This window comes from Erinaceus europaeus, chromosome 14, assembly GCF_950295315.1.
Source record: "Erinaceus europaeus chromosome 14, mEriEur2.1, whole genome shotgun sequence".
Classification (NCBI taxonomy): domain Eukaryota; kingdom Metazoa; phylum Chordata; class Mammalia; order Eulipotyphla; family Erinaceidae; genus Erinaceus; species Erinaceus europaeus.
The window spans coordinates 13,862,924-13,882,491 of NC_080175.1; the positions used below are offsets into that span (position 1 = coordinate 13,862,924).

The window sequence follows — 19,568 nt, forward strand, 5'->3', positions numbered from 1 at the left end:
ACACAAAGCTAAGTGCACATAGTACAAAGTGCAAGGACCAGCACAATGATCCAAGTTTAAGCCCAGGCTTCCAACCTGTGGGGGGTGGGGGTCTTCATGAGAGGCAAAACAGGTCTACAGGTGTTTCTCTATCTCCCCCACCTCCTTCCTCCTGTGTCTCTCAGTCCTAACCAATAGAATGGAAAAAATGGCTGCCAGGAGCAATGGATTTGTAGGGCAGGCACCGAGCCCCAGTGATAACCCTGGAGACAAAAAAGTAGAAGTAGAAGTAGAAGTAGAAGTAGAAGTAGAAGTAGAAGTAGAAGTAGAAGTAGAAGTAGAAGTAGAAGTAGAAGTAGAAGTAGAAGTAGAAGTAGAAGTAGAAGTAGAAGTAGAAGTAGAAGAAGAAGAAGTAGAAGAAGAAGAGGAGGAGGAGGATGAGGAGGAAGAAAAATGAATGAAAGAAAGAAAGAAAGGAAGGAAGGAAGGAAGGAAGAAAGAAAAAGAGAGAAAGAGAAGAAAAATTCCTCAGTGGTGGAGTGATCCATGTAGGTACTCAAATACTATTTGTTGGAATGACTGTGTCTGTTGTGTTTCTTTTTTTATTTATTTTTTATTTATAAAAAGAAAACATTGACTAAACCATAGGCTAAGAGGGGTACAACTTCACACAATTCCCACCAACAGAACTCTATATCCCAACCCTTCTCCTGATAGCTTTCTTATTCTTTAACCTTCTTGGAGTATGGACCCAAGGTCATTATGGGATGCAGAAGGTGGAAGGTCTGGTTTCTGTAATTGATTCCCCGCTGAACATGGGTGTTGACAGGTCAATCCATACTCCCAGCCTGTCTCTCTCTTTCCCTAGTGGGGAAGGGCTTTGGGGAAGCAGAGCTATAGGACACATTGATGGGGTTGTTTGTCAAGGGAAGTCTGGTCGGCATCATACTAACATCTGGAACCCAGTGGTTGAAAAGAGAGTTAACATACAAAACAACAACAACAACAACAACAAATTGTTGACCAACATGGACCTAAAGGCTGGAATAGTGCAGATGAAGAGTTGTGGGGGGGTCCTCCATTTTGTATATAGCTAGTAGGCATATTTTAGTTAAATTCTGAAGGGCCTGTGGCTATACTAGTTTTTTTTTTTTTTTCATTTTCTTTTTTTTCCTGAGCCTGAAATCTGATATGTCAGTCGATCCAAGTTATTGCCTGGGGAGATCATGTCATGGCTGAAAAAGGACCAGAAAGTTGGATCAGGGAAGAGGGTAACTCCCTAATATGGAAAAGGGGTATAAATATTGTTGACTGTAAGCCCAGTCGATTTGATTTGGTCTGGGGCACATAATCAGCTTAGGAGCCTATGTGACCTCTGCATCCCTGTAGATCTGAGCTCACATTCTGTGGTCATTTGTAGGAACATTCCAAGCTGCCCCAATATCGACCCATCTCCTCAGGTGTAACAGAATATATTGTCCAGCCTCCCTTCAGAGAATGGAACCATTGTTGATCCAAGTTGAGGGCAAGGTCCTATGGGGGCCCACAAAGGGGTCTATTGTGTTGTTCCTGATAGGAATGACCAGTAACAATGAAGAGAGGGATTTATTCAAGGTCTAGGCCCATCATGTCTGTTTGGGAATCTCAGAACTCCCTGAATAGGGCCCCAGCTGATGGGGTGGCCTGATAGTGACTAAAGAGTCATCATTAAAGTATGCCAGGCTCTTGCCCTTATTCAACTTTTGCAGTCTCTACTTTGCAAAGGTTAACTTTGGAGTGAGTGAGAGAACTATAATAGGAAGTAGTTGAGGAGGGTATCTAAGTCTAAGTAGATACTATTTCATTAGGAACTTTATACTGACTCAGTGCAGATTATTGTGTACTTTTGCTTTCAGGTATATTTTGCCCTAATTTATGGATACATGTAAACATATGCTCTATTTTATGGGACCTGGTCTATATCTAGGTTTTGGACCTTTGTTAGGAAGTTAACCTCCTGGAATGGAATTAGAGAATCTTATGAAAGCAAAGGTCTCACCCAAGTAATGAGGGTGAAGGGTTGACATTCCATGCCTGACGTCTCTGGACACAGTCTGAAGTGAAGCATGTTGAGGTGGTACTCCTTGTGTTGATTATGTTGGGATTGGTAGATGCAATATTATTTGGTATGACTTGAGAGAAGCTTGCAGGAAAGTGAACCCCACCCTAGAGGTTTCAGGACTCTGGGAAATACAGGCTTTATAGAGGAAGCAGGAGGTTCCTGCTATCTTAGGGTTTAAGAAGACAATAGATAGTTATTGCTATAATCACATTATAGGGCAATTGGGTTAACTCTGAAAAATCCCTTTGTTAGGATTTGCTGTATCATAGACAACATCACCATAATTTATGTCATTTGACATTATTTGTATACAGCTGTGCCACCGGTTGCTTATGTTTTCCATGGTCTAAACTTTTAAGAGAGTCAACATATCAAAGACTCAGCCTATGTATTAAAAAGACTCAGTATGTGATTTAAAAAGTTTGAGACTTTCAATCAATTTTTCCCCTCATATTAATTAGTGATTTATATGACTAAAAAGTAATAGGAGTATACATAAACACCATTCCCACCACCAAAAGACTGTGTCCCATCTTACTCCCTCTCCCCTCTCACCCATCCACTCTCACCCTCAACCCAGGGTTTTTACTTTAGTGCCCTACTCCAGATTCAGTCAAATCCTGCTTCAAGTTTCCCTTTCTGTTCTTCTTTCTCAACTACTGTTTATGAATGGGATCATCCCATACTCATCTTTATCTTTCTGACTTAACTCACTTAATATAATTCCTTCTAGCTCCAACCAAGATGAGTCAGAGAAGGTGGGTTCATTGTTCTTAATAGTTGTGTAGTATTCCATTGTGTATATATACCACAGCTTTATCAACCACTCATCTGCTTTTGGGCACTTGGGTTGCTTCCAGGTTTTAGCTATTATGAGTTGTGCTGCTATGAACATAGGTGTACACATATCTTTTTGGTTGGGTATTATGGAGTCCTTGGGGTATAACCCCAGGAGAGGGATTACTGCATCATATGGAAGGTCCATGTCTAGCCTTGTGAGAGTTCTCCAGGCTGCTCTCCACAAAGGCTGGACCAATTTGCATTCCCACCAGCAGTATAGAAGGGTTCCTCTGTCCCCACAGCCCCTTCAGCATTTGTTGCTGCTGTCCTTTTTGATGTATGCCTTTCTCACAGGGGTGAGGGGGGTATCTCAATGTTGTCTTTATTTGCATTTCTCTGACAATCAGCGACCTGGAGCAATTTTTCATGTATTTGTTAGCCTTTTGGATCTCTTCTGTAGTGAATGTTCTGTTCATATCTTCTGCCCATTTTTGGATGGGGTCATTTGCTTTTTTGTTGCTAAGTTTGCTGAGCTCTTTGTATATTTTGGTGATTAGTCTTTTGTCTGATGTATGGCATGTGAAGAACTTCTTACATTCTGTGAAAGGTCTCTTCGTCTGTGTGATAGTTTCTTTGGCTGTGCAGAAGCTTTTCAATTTGGTGTAGTCCCATTGGTTTGTTTCTGCTTTAGTCTTCCTTGCAGTTGGGTTTGTTTCATCAAAGATGTCCTTGAAGTTTAGGTGGAAAAGTGTTCCACCAGTGTTTTCCTCTAAGTATTTGATAGTTTTTGGTCTAACATCCATGTCCTTGATCCATTTGGAGTTGATTTTTGTTTCTGGTGATATAAAGTGGTTTGTAGTGTTTCTTATTTAAAAGAGGATTTCAGGTGGCTTGCACAGATTACACAGAAACTGTAAGAGACAGGAGGGAAACTGAGCTTGGGGCTCAACATAGGGCCTAGTCCTAAAACAGAAGGCAAATTCAGTCTATTATGCTTAAGCAGGAGTAGCGCCATGTTTTCTGGGATGTCAGTGGTTTCTGATCTTTCTCTTTTCAAGTAAGTGTTAGCAGTGTTAGCTCACTTTAGGGGCTTGCATCCTGATGAGTTTGTTCTGTTCTGGGTTTTGTTCTATTCCTTGACCTTAAATCTCCATTTCAATGAGTAAAGCAGGCTCCATCAGGACCCACTGACAGTTTTCTTGTAACTGCCTTCCTCTTGGGACCTTTTGGTGAGGAAGTTGGCATCTTCTGAAGGGCGCTGAGGAAGTCAAAGGTTAAGAAAGAATTGATCAGATTGTACAATTCAGGAACTCAAAAAAGAAAAATTTGGAAGGAACATCCATTTTACCTTAACATGTGGATGACTGAGGATTGAGTTAATTACTAAAAAAAAAAAAGAAAAAATGAGAAAGGTATCTCTTACTAGAGCTACAAGCTTTACAAATAAAACAGGCTTAGCTGGATAACAGACTTGTTTTTTTTTTTTTGATTGTGAAGGTATAGTAAAATAGAACTGTGTTTATTCAAGTTGTGATATTTCTATTTGATGGAACAAAGGCTATCTTTTCTTTCAACCCCAAGACTTATTTACCAAGATTATCTTTAGTTAAATGCTAGGTATTAACTAACACCTCTGTAGTCTAATGAACAATAGTCATTTTTAGTCTCCAGAATTAAAAATAAATAAATAAATAAATAGCAGGTGTAATACAAGTATCATAATTATCATGTCTACTGAGTCCTCTTTATCTACATAGCCAAGTCCAATTTATTCACCAAGGGTTCAACTCTAATTTCTTCACCAAAAATAAAAAGCTTTGCTGTCCTCTGATTCTTTTGATTTGGTACCTTCCTTAAAACTGCCTTCAAGGTGTTTTTCTATCTATTCAAAAGGTTTAGATGGTTTTTTTTGGGGGGGGGATAGTTTAGTAGTTATACAAAAAGACTTTCATGCCTAAGACTCTAAAGTTCTAGGTTCAATTCCTGGCACCACCATAAACCTAAGCAGTGTGCTGGTTAACAGAAATAATAATAGAGGGTGTGGGTAGACCTACCAACATCCATGTCTAGTGGAGAAGCAATTACAGAAGCCAGAACTCCCACCCTCAATACCCCATAAACAATTTTGGTTCATACTCCCAGATGAAAGAAATGTTAGCGGAAGATGACTCAAAGACTCTGAACCTCAATTCCATCAGGACCCTGAAAGAGAAGAGACAAAAAAAAAAAAAAAGGAAGAACACTTGGAAGTAATAATAGGTGTAGGTGTAATTTAAAAAGGAAATATAAATAATAGTCAACCCATATCTATGATCTTGGGAGAACTACTGCAATTTCCAGTGGAGAGAACGGGAACACAGAACTCTGGTGATGGGAACAGTGTGGAATTATACCTGTTATCTCATACTTTTGTAAATTAATATTAAATCACTAATAATAATATAAAAGCAATAACAATAAATAAATAATACAAAAGTCTTGATAGTGTGTCAGCTTTAGGTACTGTCACTTATATTCTGAGAGGGGCTTTGGCCAGAAGTGCCAGAGAATTAGTGTCTCTTCCTGCTCTTTCACCAGGAGCTCTCATTCACTGAGAAACAATTACCCTCACGGCTTACTGGTCTCATCGAGGCCAGAACTTGGTTGGGATCAGTTGAAAGATTTAAAGTTGGTAGAATAGGTTGGGTAGGTATTTTATTTTAAAGGCCGAGCTGTGCACTCCCTAGCCCCTGCCCCCTTCACATATTGAAACCCTTACCCCTGGTACTTTAGAATATGACTGTGTGTGGATACAACACTGTAAGGAAGGGAGAAAAGGTACACTGAGGCAGAAAGGGTGAGCCCTGATCCAGTCTGTCTGGTGTCTTTACTTGATGAGGAAAGATGAACACAAAGAAAAAGAGAAAGACCAAATACAGGCCAAAGGGGGGGGGGGGGAGAGAGAGAGAACCAAACCTGCAGACACTTTGATATGTGACTGAGTGAGATTCTATTGATGAGGTCACCCAGGTCTGTGCTATGCTATCAAGGCAGCCTGAGCTTAATAATTCTTCACTCAAATCACCAGGAAGCTCAGAGGAAATTCTCCAGTTACTAACAGACATAGCCTTAAAGTCTACTCATTTCACTCACATAATGCTTTCGACAGAGGTTTTAATAAACCGAGACTTAACTAATGATTGACGGTAGGAAATGGAGATGCATTTTAAAGTCTGCTTTCAAAGAAAACCATGACAAGAAGGATCATGTGTGTGCTTAGAAAAGCTCAGAGCAAACCCTGAGCCATAAACATTAATAAATGTAGGTTTCAATACTGCAGGTCTAGCAGCCAACAGGTAAGAACTTTGACTGAAAGCAATGAGAAAGTTCAGATGTTAATTGTTAGATGTTTTCCATGAAAAGGGTCTTTTCGTCTGATATTGATGAACATCATTCTTCCTCTCTATGCATCACAATTATTTTTGGTGCCCTTCATTTAAAAAAACTAAACTTGGGGGGCTGGGCAGTGGTGCATTGGATTAAGTGCACATAATACAAAGTGCAGGGACTGGTGCAAAGATCCAGGTTCGATCACCTGGTGTTGGGAAATTGTGAGTATGTGGTTGAGCTTGGCAGGGTTTGACCTGAGGAGTGCATCTATCCTGTCAATCTCTCTCTCAACCTAGAGGTTGAGCAAGGAGGAACAGGAGTAACCCCAAAGGTTAGCCCTGTCTTATCAGACTCCCTGCCTCAGAAATCATCCTGCATTACTGATACCATAGCCATTAGATAAAAAGAAAGGGGACAATGTTGGGAAATTCTGAGTAGAAAAGCACCCTGCATTTTTCTGCCTCCAGGAGCATGGCATTCCTTAAAACATTAAGCCAGTTTCCCCTGCTCCACCCTGCATTCCTGATACTATGGCCTATCTACATAATCATTGTTTTACCTGAAAAATCCCCACCCATTCCATTCCTTTGATCTATCTTCTTTCTACCCTCAAGACCCTCCCTGCCTCCAGGTTATTATTAATCCTACAACTTAAAATCCTCACAACAGTTGCTAAGGAAGTTCCTACCTTTCCAGCCCCTTTTTGCCTTTCTCCACCCCTTTCCTAGCCATTTCCATTTCTGACCTGTCACTTCTGGGTCTGCCCTTTAAAAGCCTTGGCTCTCTGATCAAAAATAATTGCATTTACCCACTGCCACAAGCTTGGTTCATGAATCATCTCTCTCCCAAGTAGCTGGGTGAGTAGCAGCCCAAGATGGCTCAGGTTGCATTTTGTCCAACCCAGAGAGTATACACCCATGAAGAGGCATCCCCATTCTAGCCTGGCAACCTGGCTCCCACCTGCAGAGGGTTCACTTCACAAGCATTGAAGCAGGTCTATAAGTGTCTATCTTTCTCTTCCCCTCTATATTTTCCCTCTTCTCTCAATTTCTCTCTGTCCTACCCAATTAAAAGAAAAAAAATATGGAAAAAAATGGCCTCTAGGAGTAGTGGATTTGTAGTGCAGGCACCAAGCCCCAGTAATAACCCTGAAGGCAAGCAAACAAACAAAAGAAGAACACAAGTTCACCTGAAGATAAATAAAGATGCTATTCAGTCTGGACAGACAAAAAAGAAGAAGAAGGAGGAGGAGGATGAGGAGGAGGAGGAAGAGGAGGAGAAGGAGAAGAAGGAGAAGAAGGGGAAAAAAACAACTAAACTTAAGATGACTTCACCCAACTCCTTTTTTTTTCTCTCTAGTTCATCACTCATGATCATCCAAAGATTTATTGAGCACGTATATCTTGTTCTAAAGTAAGGAGATTATCCAGTTCTCCTGGTCAATTATGACACTGCCATAGACCCACATAAAGTGGGCGGACTGTGGGGCTTTAAATAGTGCCTGCATCACCGTTTTTTCTTTTTTCTGATCACTAGGGTAATTTGGGGTTCCTAAAGAATTTGGAAAATTTATTAAAAATCTTGACTCTGAAAATAAGAACATCTCACAAGTGTCAATACTTCAGAAGAAATGCTGTTAAAATTTTGAAGATCCCCCCCTATGCTGTAAAATAGCTTTTAAAATGCAATTAAGCAATTTTTACCTTTTTTTTTTCTTGTGGTGTTAGGAAATGAAACCAGGTCCTTCCATATCCAGTATTACACTGAACAGCCTCTGCCACAGCAAAAAAAAAGATCTGGTCTAGTCTTACACATTTCCTGCCAGAGAAATCTCTAACTCAGCTATCACTGGCCTTCTACAAGCCTTATAATTAGCTTTAGATTAGACCAGAACAGTCATTTTACAAAGAAGACTGTAAAATACATAGCTTAAAGTAAAAAGTATGTGGATGAAGAGGTACAGAAATGAAGACTGCAATATGCAGAAACTTTCATGACCAGCCTGCAGAGAAAAATAAAAATTCCTTTGGAGTGTTTAACTAACTAATGAAAATCCCATATGCTCATCTCCCTGCTCTGGACTCCGGAACAAATACCCAATCAGAAACCTCCAGAAGCATCACTCTTGCTCATCTTACAACCTGGAAAAAAATAGATTTAATATCCAAGGAAAATGTCAAAGCAATGTGTCAGTCTGCCTTGTTTGGATTTAAAGACTTACGTTTTCTTTTTTTTTTTTCTTTTAGATAGAGACAGAGAGGCAGAGAGAGTGAAGGAGACCACAGTACCAAAGCTTCCTTCAGTGTAGTGGGGGCTGGGCTTGAAACTGGCTTGTGTACCAGGTAAAGAAGTGCACTAGTCAATTGAGACTTTTCACAGGCCCAGAGACTAAGAATTCTAAGAAACATGTGCTCACAGAGCATGAGCTAGGATCAAGTCCTCAATGGTGACATCTTACAAAATAAAAGCCAACCTAGTTGAGGAATTCTTGGATTCCCACACAAATATTGGATCCCTATCTGTACCACCACTGGTTGTTTCTATTAAGAACATGACAAGCCCTCTTGTGGGCCCTCTTGGAATCTTGCCCTCACCATAAAACAGCAATGGTAGGGACTGCCCCAGTCTCCCAAGGGAAGCTGGGATATCCTGCCCTGCCACTTCTTCTTCTTCTAGCGTTTGCCCTTCTTCCATAGCCAGTCAACAGCTTCAGGTTGAGCCTGATGTCTGCTTGTTGCTGGCTTTGAAAGTGACTGGGATCCATGTGGATTCAGTCGGCAAGGAAGACAAGTCCTGAAATGAAGGCAGCCTGTACAGTCCCCAGCTGTGACCATGAGCTGTGAGCTCAGACCAACAGGGATACAGAGGCTACACAGGATCTGGTGCTAAATATAAACATATATGTGCATGCCCTGGGTCGGGTGGATGAAGGTAAATAGTTAATTCTATCCACAGAATGTTTTCAAGAATAGGAGCTAGTCCAACTCTAGCCCTTTTCTCTACTCTAACACCATTTTCCCAGACAATATTTTTATCCAACTTCATCCTACCTATCAGACTCCAGCAAAAACTACCATAGTGGTGGGCCCCTAGAAACATGCCCAAAATAAACAACCTCGTTTTCTTCCACCCTAAGATCCATAATCTTATCTGCTCTGTTCCTACTTTTTGGCTCCTGCTCATTAACCATTTTATCTCACTTTATGTTCTGTCACCTTCCAGACATGTTACCATGATTCTATCCTGACTTCTCTGGGCAGATGACATCACTAATGTGTCCTGGAACCTAGCCTCTCCAGAGCTCTACCTGACTAGGGGAAAATATGAATAGGCTGGGGGTATGAATCGACCTGCCAAAGGCCATGTCCAGTGGAGAAGCAATTACAGAAGCCAGAAGTCCTGCCTTCTGCATCCCCAAAACAATTTTGATCCATACTTCTAGTGGTAGAGAGTGATAGGGGGAAGGGGATAAAAGGGCTCTGAACTCTAGCTCTATGGGGACCTGCAGAAAGAGGAGAGAAAACAGAGGGATATTTGGAGGTAGTAATGGGGTCATGAGTGGCTGGGAGGGGAAGAGAGGACAGGACCTGGAAGAAAAATGGGGCAATTATGTACAAATCTAGACAGTTAGTTGGAGAGATGAGAACTAACTCATGTCTGTAACTTTGGGAGAATCACAGTGGTTTGCAATGGAGGGATTAGATATTCAGAACTCTGGTGTTGGGAATGGTGTGGAATTATACCCCTGTTGACATGTAATTTTGTAAATAAATATTAAATCACTAAAAAAAAAAGCTAAGCATTCAATTGAGTGCACATGTCACCATGCATAAGGACCTAGGTTCAATCCCCCAGTCCTTAATGCAGGGGGAACGTTTCACAAGTGGTAAAGCAGGTCTGCAAGTATGTCTCTTTCTCTCTCCCTCTCTATCTTTCCCTTCCTTCTCAATGTCTCTTTGTCTCTATCCAAAATAAAAAATAAAATAAAACAAATTTTAGTAATATAGCTTGTTGCATTCCATCTCTGCCAAATATTGTCATATCCACATGCAAAGAATATGGAACTATTTTCTCTTCCTCTCCCTCCCCTTCCATTCCCCCTTTCCCCCCCCCTCTTTCTGCCTCCAGGGATATTGTTGTGGCTCAGTGCCTGCACTGCTCCTGGAAGTCATCTTTTTTTCCATTGTTGTTGTTACTGCTGTTGTTGTTGGATAGGACAGAGAGAAATTGAGAGAGGAGGGGAAGACAGAGAGGGAGAGAGAAAGATAAATACCTACAGACCTGCTTCACCACTTGCTAAGTGACCCCCCCTGCAGGTGGTGAGCTCAAACCAGGATCCTTGCTCTGGTCCTTGTGCTTTGCACTATGTGCACTTAACCCAGTATACTACCATCTAGCCTCCTACTTCCTTCTTTTTTTAAAAAAATTATTTATAAAATGGGAATATTGATAAGACTATAGCATAAGAGGGGTACTTTTCCATACAATGCACACTCCCAGAATTCTGTATCCAATCCCTTCCCTTGATAGCTTCCCTATTTTTTGTCCCTCTGGGAGAGTGGACCCAGAGTCGTTATGGGATGCAGAAGGTGGAAGGTCTGGCTTCTGTAATTGCTTCCCCACTGAACATGGGCATTGGCAGGTCTATCCATACTCCCAGCTGTCTTTCTCTTTCCCTAATATGGTGGTGCTCTGAGGAAGTGGGGTTTCAGGACACATGGTGGGGTTGTCTGCCCAGGGAAGTCAGGTTGACATCATGGTATCATCTAGAACCTGGTGGCTGAAAAAGAGTTAACATATAAAGCAGAACAAATTGTTGACTATTGTGAACCTAAAGGGAAGAATACTGCAGATGAAAATTTGGGATCTCTGTTTTGTAAAAAGCTAGTAGATCTATTCTAGTTGTATTCCAAGGGGCCCATGATTTTCCTAGTTTTTGCCTAAGCCTGACATCTAATATGCAGGTGGACACAGGTTATTGTCTGGGGAGATGGTGTCATAGTTGGAAAAAGGACTAGAAAGCTGGATCAGGGAAGAGAGTAGCTCCCAAATACTGGAAAAGTGTATAAATATTGTTAACTGTAAACCCCATCGATTTGATCTGGGGCCCATAGTCAGCATAGGAGCTTATGTAACCTCTGCATCCCTGTAGGTCTGAGCTCGCATTCTGTGGTCACGGCTAGGAACAAGCCAGACTGCACTAATTTCAGGACCCATCTTCCTCAGGTAGTAGGTAGAGTATGCTATCCAACCTCCCTTTGGAGAATGGAACATTGTTGGTCTACAATTGAGGGCAAGGTCCTATAGGAGAACCACAAAGGGGTTCATTATGTTGTTCCTGATGGAGATGACCAGTGACAGTGGCGAGAGGGTCCATTATGTTGTCCCTGATGGAGATAACTAGTGACAGTGGAGAGAGGGATCTGTTAGAGGCGTAGGCCCATCATGTCTGTGTGGGAACCCCAGAACTGCCTGACTCGGGCCCCAGGGGATGGACTGGCCTGGTAGTGACTAAAGAGTCACTGTTAAAGTGAGCCAGTCTCTTGCCCTTATTCAGCTTTTGTAGTCCTTACTTTGACAGGGTTAGCTTTGGAGTAACTGAGGGACTTGTAATAGGAGGTAGGTGAACAGGGTATCTAAGTCTAAGTAGAAACTATTTCATTAGGTACTTTAAGGTGTCTTTTCAGGTCTTTCTACTTACTTGCTTCATTTTTTGAGTCACTGCAAACCATTGTGCATTTTTGCTTTTAAGGTATATATTTTTCCCTCACTTACGGATACGTGTACATATGTCCTATCTCATAGGCCCTGGTCTATATCTAGGTTCTTAGGTTTTGTTAAGAAGTGCGACACCTGAAATGAATTACGGGGTCCTATGAGCTCCGAAAGGTCTCAGAAGAGTAATGAAGCTGAAGGATTGACATTCCACATCTGACGTCTCTGGATACAGTCCGAAGTGAAACATGCCGAGGTGGTACTGGTTGCATTCCTTAGGTTGGGATCAGCAGAAGCAGTATCAGTTGGTATGCATTGGGAGAAGCATGAAGGAAAATGAGCCCCACCCTAGAGGTTCCAGGACTGAGAGAAATATGGCCTTCAAAGAGAAAGGGGAAGATTCTTATTGTCTTAGGGTTTAAGAAGGCAATAGATAGTGATTGCTATAACCAAATTATTTGGCAATTGGGTTAACTTTGAAAATCCTTTTGTTAGCATTTTATGCTATTACCTGTTTCCTTATTTTAATTTTTTCCTTTATTTATTTGTATAGAAACAGAGAGAAATTGAGAGAAGAGGAGAGATAGAGAGGGAGAGAGGTAAGAGACACCTGCAGTACTGTCTCACTGCTTTCAAATCTCCCCAGGGCCCACACAGAGGGGTTGCACACTGTAATGTGTGCACTTAACCAGGTGCACCACTACCTGGTCCCCTACTATTTCACAGATCTTTTCACATTATTAAAGCCTTAGAATATGGTGTGCATTACACATAGAGCCCTTCTCAGCTTGGACAAGTCACATTTCCAGAGCTTTGGGGTCACATGTGACAAGTGGCTTTAGGAAGGACATCAGAGTTCCTTCTATACAGTGGAATCTAGTGTGGGGGGTGGGACTAGGGATGGGGGAGCATGTGGACTTCCTCAGCCAAGTGAAGAACTATCTTAGCACAGAAAAAGAGAAAGAGAAAGAAAGAGAGAGACACACAGAGAAAGGAAGAAAGAAAGAAAGAAAGAAAGAAAGAAAGAGAGAGAGGGAGGGAGGGAGGAAGGAAGGAAGGAAGGAAGGAAGGAAGGAAGAAAGAAAGAAAGAAAGAAATAAAGAAAGAGAAAGGAAAAAAACCAGTGTGGCTAGTCTTTATCTCCAGGACCCCAAGAGGAAGTGAAATAGCAGACAAGAGCTTTTCTGGAAGCCCTGGTTATGTCTAGCAGGCAATATGTTATTAAGTAGTTATTAAGAAGTGGGATGGGAGTGAGATAGAGGGAGGTGGAGTGGGAATTGGGGAGAGAGAGTTAATCAGCTTCAGCTGGGCAATTTTACACACTTGTCTGACAGCTTAAATTCATGTCCCCAAGCCCCAGAAGTTCATCTACTGTTGACCTTGCAGCAGCCACCCTGAAGGCCACTCCCCCACCCCTGCCCTTGCCATTAATCATGAGCTGAAGCCCCAAGGGCAGGAGCTGGGAGAGGAGTAGCAGGACTAGGGGACAACCGGACACGCCCCCACCCCCCCCCCACACACACACACACTTGGCAGAGTCTTTGCCATATCAGGGACTTAGTCAGAGATACCAAGTCTCCTCTTTGGGGAGGGAATCTTCTGTTTGCTTTTTCCTTTCTCTGCCAGCAGAGGAGTTCCTGGGAAATAGGAAAACCATTGACAGAGGAAATTCTTGGCAAGAATGGGGGAAAATGTTCCTGCTCCACCCAAGCAACTCTCCAGGCTTCAGAGGATTTAGGCACTGTCCAGGTCCTGCTGTGTAGGAGGTAGGAGGAGGGGTGGGCCCAGGACAGCTGGCCAGGGCTTCCAGAAAAGCTCTTGTCTGTTTTTTCACTTCCTCTTGGGGTCCTGATTCCAATAGTGGGTGGCGTGTGGGCAGCTATGCTGAAGTGGGATGATGCCAGGTATGTTAGATGTCTTGTAAGAAGCCCTGTCCCCAGAAATATCGAGATTAATACCTATGAAACTGCTTCTACTTGCTGATGATCTGATGGAGAGAAGACTAAGAAGCTGGATAATTAACAGCAGCAAAGCCAAAGTAACTTGCCAGGCAGTTTTGGAATGTAGCTGATCTGACTCTCTAATTACACTGCTTCTCCTTGGTCAGGAGAGGAACCTTCATGGATGAGAGAAGAATCCATTGTAGTGGCAGAGGAGGAACAACCTGGCAGGCCAGAGCCACCAGCAGCTGAGTTCTGGACTCTGCTATTGTCACAGTGTGGGTGACACTGGGCACAACATGTCATCTCGGCTTCGCTATTCTGTCAAGGGAGGGTGTCAGCCCCTCTTCCTCCCTGACTTGTTAAATGAGCAGGTGTGTGAGCCTCCGGGCCGAAGTGCTCAATGCTGCCTTTACCCTCCTGCTGCTGGCTGTGCAAGTTGGCTGTCCATTTGGTCCCCAAAGCTCCCACCAGAGACATTCCCCGACCCCACTCCCCAGAGTGGTCTTGGGGTGGAGGGAGCTGCTTCTCGCACCCCCTCTCCAGTTCCCTGTACAATACCATCAATCTTTTGAATCAGCTGCTGGGCAACCCAACGAGAGGCAGCTTACAAGAACAGTTTTTGAAAATTGGCATGTGCAGGTGTTCACATTTGAAATGTCGGTGAAACAGCACAGCTCAGCTTACACATCAGAATAATGGGGTGGGGACAGAACAAGAGGTCAAAAGGAGACCTGAGTGACCAGGTGGTGGTGAATGTGATTAAGTGAACACATTACAGTGCACTAGGGCACAAGTTCAAGCCACGGGTCCCCACCTGCAGAAGGAAATCTTCATGAGTGGTGAAGCAGTGCTGCAGGTATCTGTCTGTCTCTCTCCCTCTTTATCTCCCCCTCACCTCTAATTTTTCTCCGTCTCTAATAATAATAAAAATAAATAAAAATTAACAAAACAACCAAAATAAAACAAAGCAAAAGGAGACCTGAAGCTAACTGTTCTGTAACTGACTTTGCTGGTTCAGCCCAAGGGGCCACTATGTTCCCCCCTCTGTGTAAGCCACCCCCACACCATCCTGGAGTATTGCTCCTTCTGGGCTCCTGGGCCTCTACTGCCTCGCTCTCTCTCACTGCTATTTTCCACCCAGGGATCATGGGCCCCTTTGTACTCCCTGCCTGACCTTTCTATAGGCTTCAGGAGAAAAGTTCTGAGCTCTGAACGAGGTTGGCTTCATTCTAAGCTCTGTCTAAGGGAGGCATCTACTTTTGGCAATTGTCGGGGGGGCAATCACGCACCCAGATATTTTCATCAACAAAAACTTAAATAGAAACGGAGGCCATTCATTACTTCACCGGATTTAGTTCTCTTCACAAGGAACACATCTACACAGGCTTTAAAAATAGGCCCTTGGGATTCAAAGTCTGCTTCAGATGTCTTTCTTTACACTTTTGAGTTTCCATGTTCTGGTGACTTCCACGTGAGCCTGAGGAGAGGACAGATTTGTCACTGTGTTCAGATTCTCAGTATTTTCATTGTCTGCATGTAATGAGGACATGGTCAACTTCCGCTCAAAGCCCAGATGACTTTAAAGATGTTTATTTTAGTTTTAAATTTCTTTACTGGCAAATTAATGTTTTGCATTCAACAGTAAATACAATAGTTTGTACATGCATAACATTTTCCCATTTTCCATATAGCAATACAATCCCCACTAGGTCCTCTGTCATCCTTTTTGGACCTGTATTCTCCACCCCACCAACCCACCCAAGAGCCTTTTACTTTGGTGCAATACGCCAACTCCAGTTCGGGTTCTACTTGTATTTTCTCTTCCAATAAAGATGATAATTTTAATTAATCATCCAAATGACTTGGAAAGCCAGTTACCTTGTGTTCTAATGATAGAATGCCTTGCACCATGTCCTATATGTCTTTTTCAATTTTTTTTGATAGGTCAGAGAGAAATTTAGAGGGGATGTGATAATAGAGAAGGAGAGATAGATTTCCTTAGGGAAAGAGATAGTAATAGTCTGGGTGTATGGGTCAACCTGCCAACAGTCATGTCCAGCAGAAACAATTACAGAAGCCAGAACTCCTACCTTCTGCACCCCAAAAAGAATTTTGGTCCATATCCTCATAGGGGAAGTTTCCAATGGGGGAGATGGGGCACAGAACTCTGGTGGTAGGAACTGTATGGAATTACACCCCAATTATCTTACAATCTTGTAAATCAATATAAAAGCATTAATAAAAGAGAGAAAAAGGGGGGAGAGAGAGACAGAGAGACATCTGCAGGACTTATTTACTACATATGAAGATTCCTACCTGGAGGTAGGGAACAGGGATTTCGAACCTGGGTCATTTGCACATGGTTACGTGTGCACTTGAGTGGGTGTGCCACTGGCTGGCCTATCCTATGTGTCTTTCATGTCAACACCCAGGAGAATAACATATGTGCTTGCTCCTTTGTGAATGTGCCCCTCTCAACCACAGGTGGTTAGTCTAGACCCCCTGAGTTCTAGGAATGAGTGGGAGGGCCAGGGGTGGGGAAAGAGCTAGCTGAGGCTGAGAGGGAAGCCAGAGAGCTGTTTAGTCTAGTGATCTCCAAGTCTTGGCAGGACATCAACTCAGGGCTCTAAATGCACACAGACATATGGAATCTGAGCCACCAGGCATTTCTTCTCATCCTAGCCTGAAGAACCTTCTGCAGCACAAAGGACCAAGCCCAAGATTGTCCTCTGTCCCAAGAGGCAGGTAAGGCACAAGAGATCCCGAGACCAGCTGTCTTAGGATTTGGAGAAAGGTGTGGAGGGAGTGAGTACATGTGTAAGGAAGAGAGCAGGAACTTGGGAGGTGGCTTCTTGATCCCTGGACTAGAAGGACAAGGTGTGACTATCAACCTAGGGAATAAGCAGGAGAGCAGGGGCCAGACAGAAGACTGAGAGCTGAGGGTTCAATCCTTAAACTCCTCCTGGCTCCCATAGACCCGACCAGGATTGCTGAGTGTTTGGGCAGGACCCAGGCAGGGAACAATTGGACTAAAACTCAAACTAAGTCCTCTGACTTTGAGTTCAGTGACTCCATACAGTGAAGCACACAGGGCTGAATAGCAGGAAATCCTAGTTCTAATATGTTCCCTTCCATCAGTCAGTCTCAAGGGTCCAGAGGCCATTTGTCACCCGGGTCCCTCCTGGAGGTACAGAAGGAGGAGAAACCAGCTGGGTGTTTGTGCAATGTGTCCACATGATCAGGCAAAGGAGCACGAAATACTCAGCACCATGCACTGAATAAACATATCACTCGCAGAGAGGTCACACATCTTCGCTTTTCCCCTGAACACGACAATCACATGAATAGGAATTTCATTGTCGCTAGGTCCTGCTGGCATTTTGTTGCAACAAATATTGACTGAAGTTGGTGGGGTCTTGCCACTGTGTTGGTTATGTGGAAACTCTGCTGGGCTGAAATGGAGACATACATCTGTGGGGGAGATGGGAAATGTGGCCCTTGCCCTGTGCCTGCTTCTAACTTGCAGGTGTCCTTGGGTGACCCTCTTCCACTCACAACCATCCAGACCATTCACTTGTAGGACACAAAAGGTCTCCAGGCTCCTTTCTAACTAAAAAAAAAAAAAAAAAAAAAAAGCCCAAGTTTTATCTCATTAGTAGAAACATTATTATGACTATATTGGATGCTATTTTTCTTCTTTTATTTTAGTGATTTAATATTTAATATTAAAGAATTATAAAACAGCAGGGGTATAACTCCACAGTTTCACCACAAGATTTTGTGTCCTTACCAACCTCTATTGGAAAATGCAGTAGTTCTCCCAAAGTCACAGAAATGGCTTGACTACTATTTCTATAACTATCCATATTTATATATACTTGTTCATTTTTTTCTATGGTCCTGCCTTCTCTCCCTTCCTAAGTTACACCTCCACCTATTGATATTTACGAATGCCCTTTGTTTCTCCCTCTTCTCTCTCCAGTTCTGATGGATTTAAAGATGAACCCTCTAGGGTATAGACAACATTCTTTTTGGGATGCAGAAGGTGGGAGTTCTGGCTTCTCTAATTGCTTCCCTACTGGACATGGATGTTGGCAGGTCAATCCACACCTCCAACCTGTTTCCTTTTTAAATTTTTTTTTATTTATTTAAAAAAGGAGACATTAACAAAACTGGTGGAACACTTTCCCACCTAAACCTCAAGGACATCTTTGATGAAACAAACCCAATTGTAAGGAAGACTAAAGCAGAAACAAACCAATGGGACTACATCAAATTGAAAAGCTTCTGCACATCCAAAGAAACTATTAAACAAACAGAGAGACCCCTCACAGAATGGGAGAAGATCTTCACATGCCATACATCAGACAAGAAACTAATTACCAAAATATATAAAGAGCTCAGCAAACTTACCACCAAAAAAGCAAATGACCCCATCCAAAAATGGGCAGAGGATATGAACAAAACATTCACCTCAGAGGAGATCCAAAAGGCTAACAAACATATGAAAAACTTCTCTAGGTCACTGATTGTCAGAGAAATGCACATTAAGACAACACTAAGATACCACCTCACTCCTGCAAGAATGGCATCCATCAAAAAGGACAGCAGCAACAAATGCTGGAGAGGTTTTGGGGACAGAGGAACCCTTTTACATTGCTGGTGGGAATGTAAATTGGTCCAGCCTCTGTGGAGGGCAGTCTGGAAAACTCTCAGAAGGCTAGACATGGACCTTCCATATGATCCAGTAATTCCTCTCCTGGGGTTATACCCCAAGGACTCCATAACACCCAACCAAAAAGAGGTGTGTACTCCTATGTTCATAGCAGCACAATTCATAATAGCTAAAACCTGGAAGCAACCCAGGTGCCCAACAACAGATGAGTGGCTGAGAAAGCTGTGGTATATATCCACAGTGGAATACTATGCAGCTATCAAGAACAATGAACCCACCTTCTCTGACCCATCTTGGACAGAGCTAGAAGGAATTATGTTAAGTGAGCTAAGTCAGAAAGATAAAGATGAGTATGGGATGATCCCACTCATCAACAGAAGATGAGTAAGAAGATCTGAAAGGGAAACTAAAAGCAGGACCTGACCAAATTGTAAGTAGGGCACCAAAGTAAAAACCCAGTGGTGAGGGGTAGACATGCAGCTTCCTGGGACAGTGGGGGGTGGGAGTGGGTGGGAGGGATGGGTCACAGACTTTTGGTGGTGGGAATGGTGTTTATGTACACCCCTAGTAAAATGTAGTCATATAAATCACTAGTTAATTAATACGAGAGGGGGAAAATTAATTGTATGTCTCAAAGTTTTTCAAAACACAAACTGAATCTTTTTAATATATAGGCTGTGTAATTGATATGCAGACTCTCTCAAAAGCCTAGACCAAGTAGATCAGAAGCATCCAATAGCACAGCTATATACAAGATACTGGACACTGTACAGCAAACCCTAACAAAAGGACTTTTCAAAGTTAACCCAATTACCAAATAATGTGATGATAACATTAACTATCGATTGTCTTTTTGAACCCTAAGACAGCAGGAAGCTCACATCTCCACTATAGAGCCTCTACTTCCCCCAGTCCTGGAACCCTTGGATAGGGCCCACTTTCCCGTATGTCTCTCCCAATCCATATCAAATAATATTGCATCTGCCGATCACAACCTAACCAACAC

General features: G+C 42.7%; 1 protein-coding gene across 1 annotated transcript in view; it reads right to left on the reverse strand.

Annotated features, from left to right (window-relative positions):
* Nucleotides 1-15,245: 15,245 nt before the first annotated feature.
* NHLRC2 (NHL repeat containing 2) overlaps nt 15,246-19,568 on the reverse strand; it is a 115,333-nt gene continuing 111,010 nt past the window's right edge. Inside the window, exon 11 of the mRNA XM_060171249.1 lies at nt 15,246-15,364. Within this exon, the coding sequence (XP_060027232.1) occupies nt 15,264-15,364 (101 nt within the window). The 3' untranslated portion in view covers nt 15,246-15,263. The remainder of the gene's footprint in view (nt 15,365-19,568) is intronic.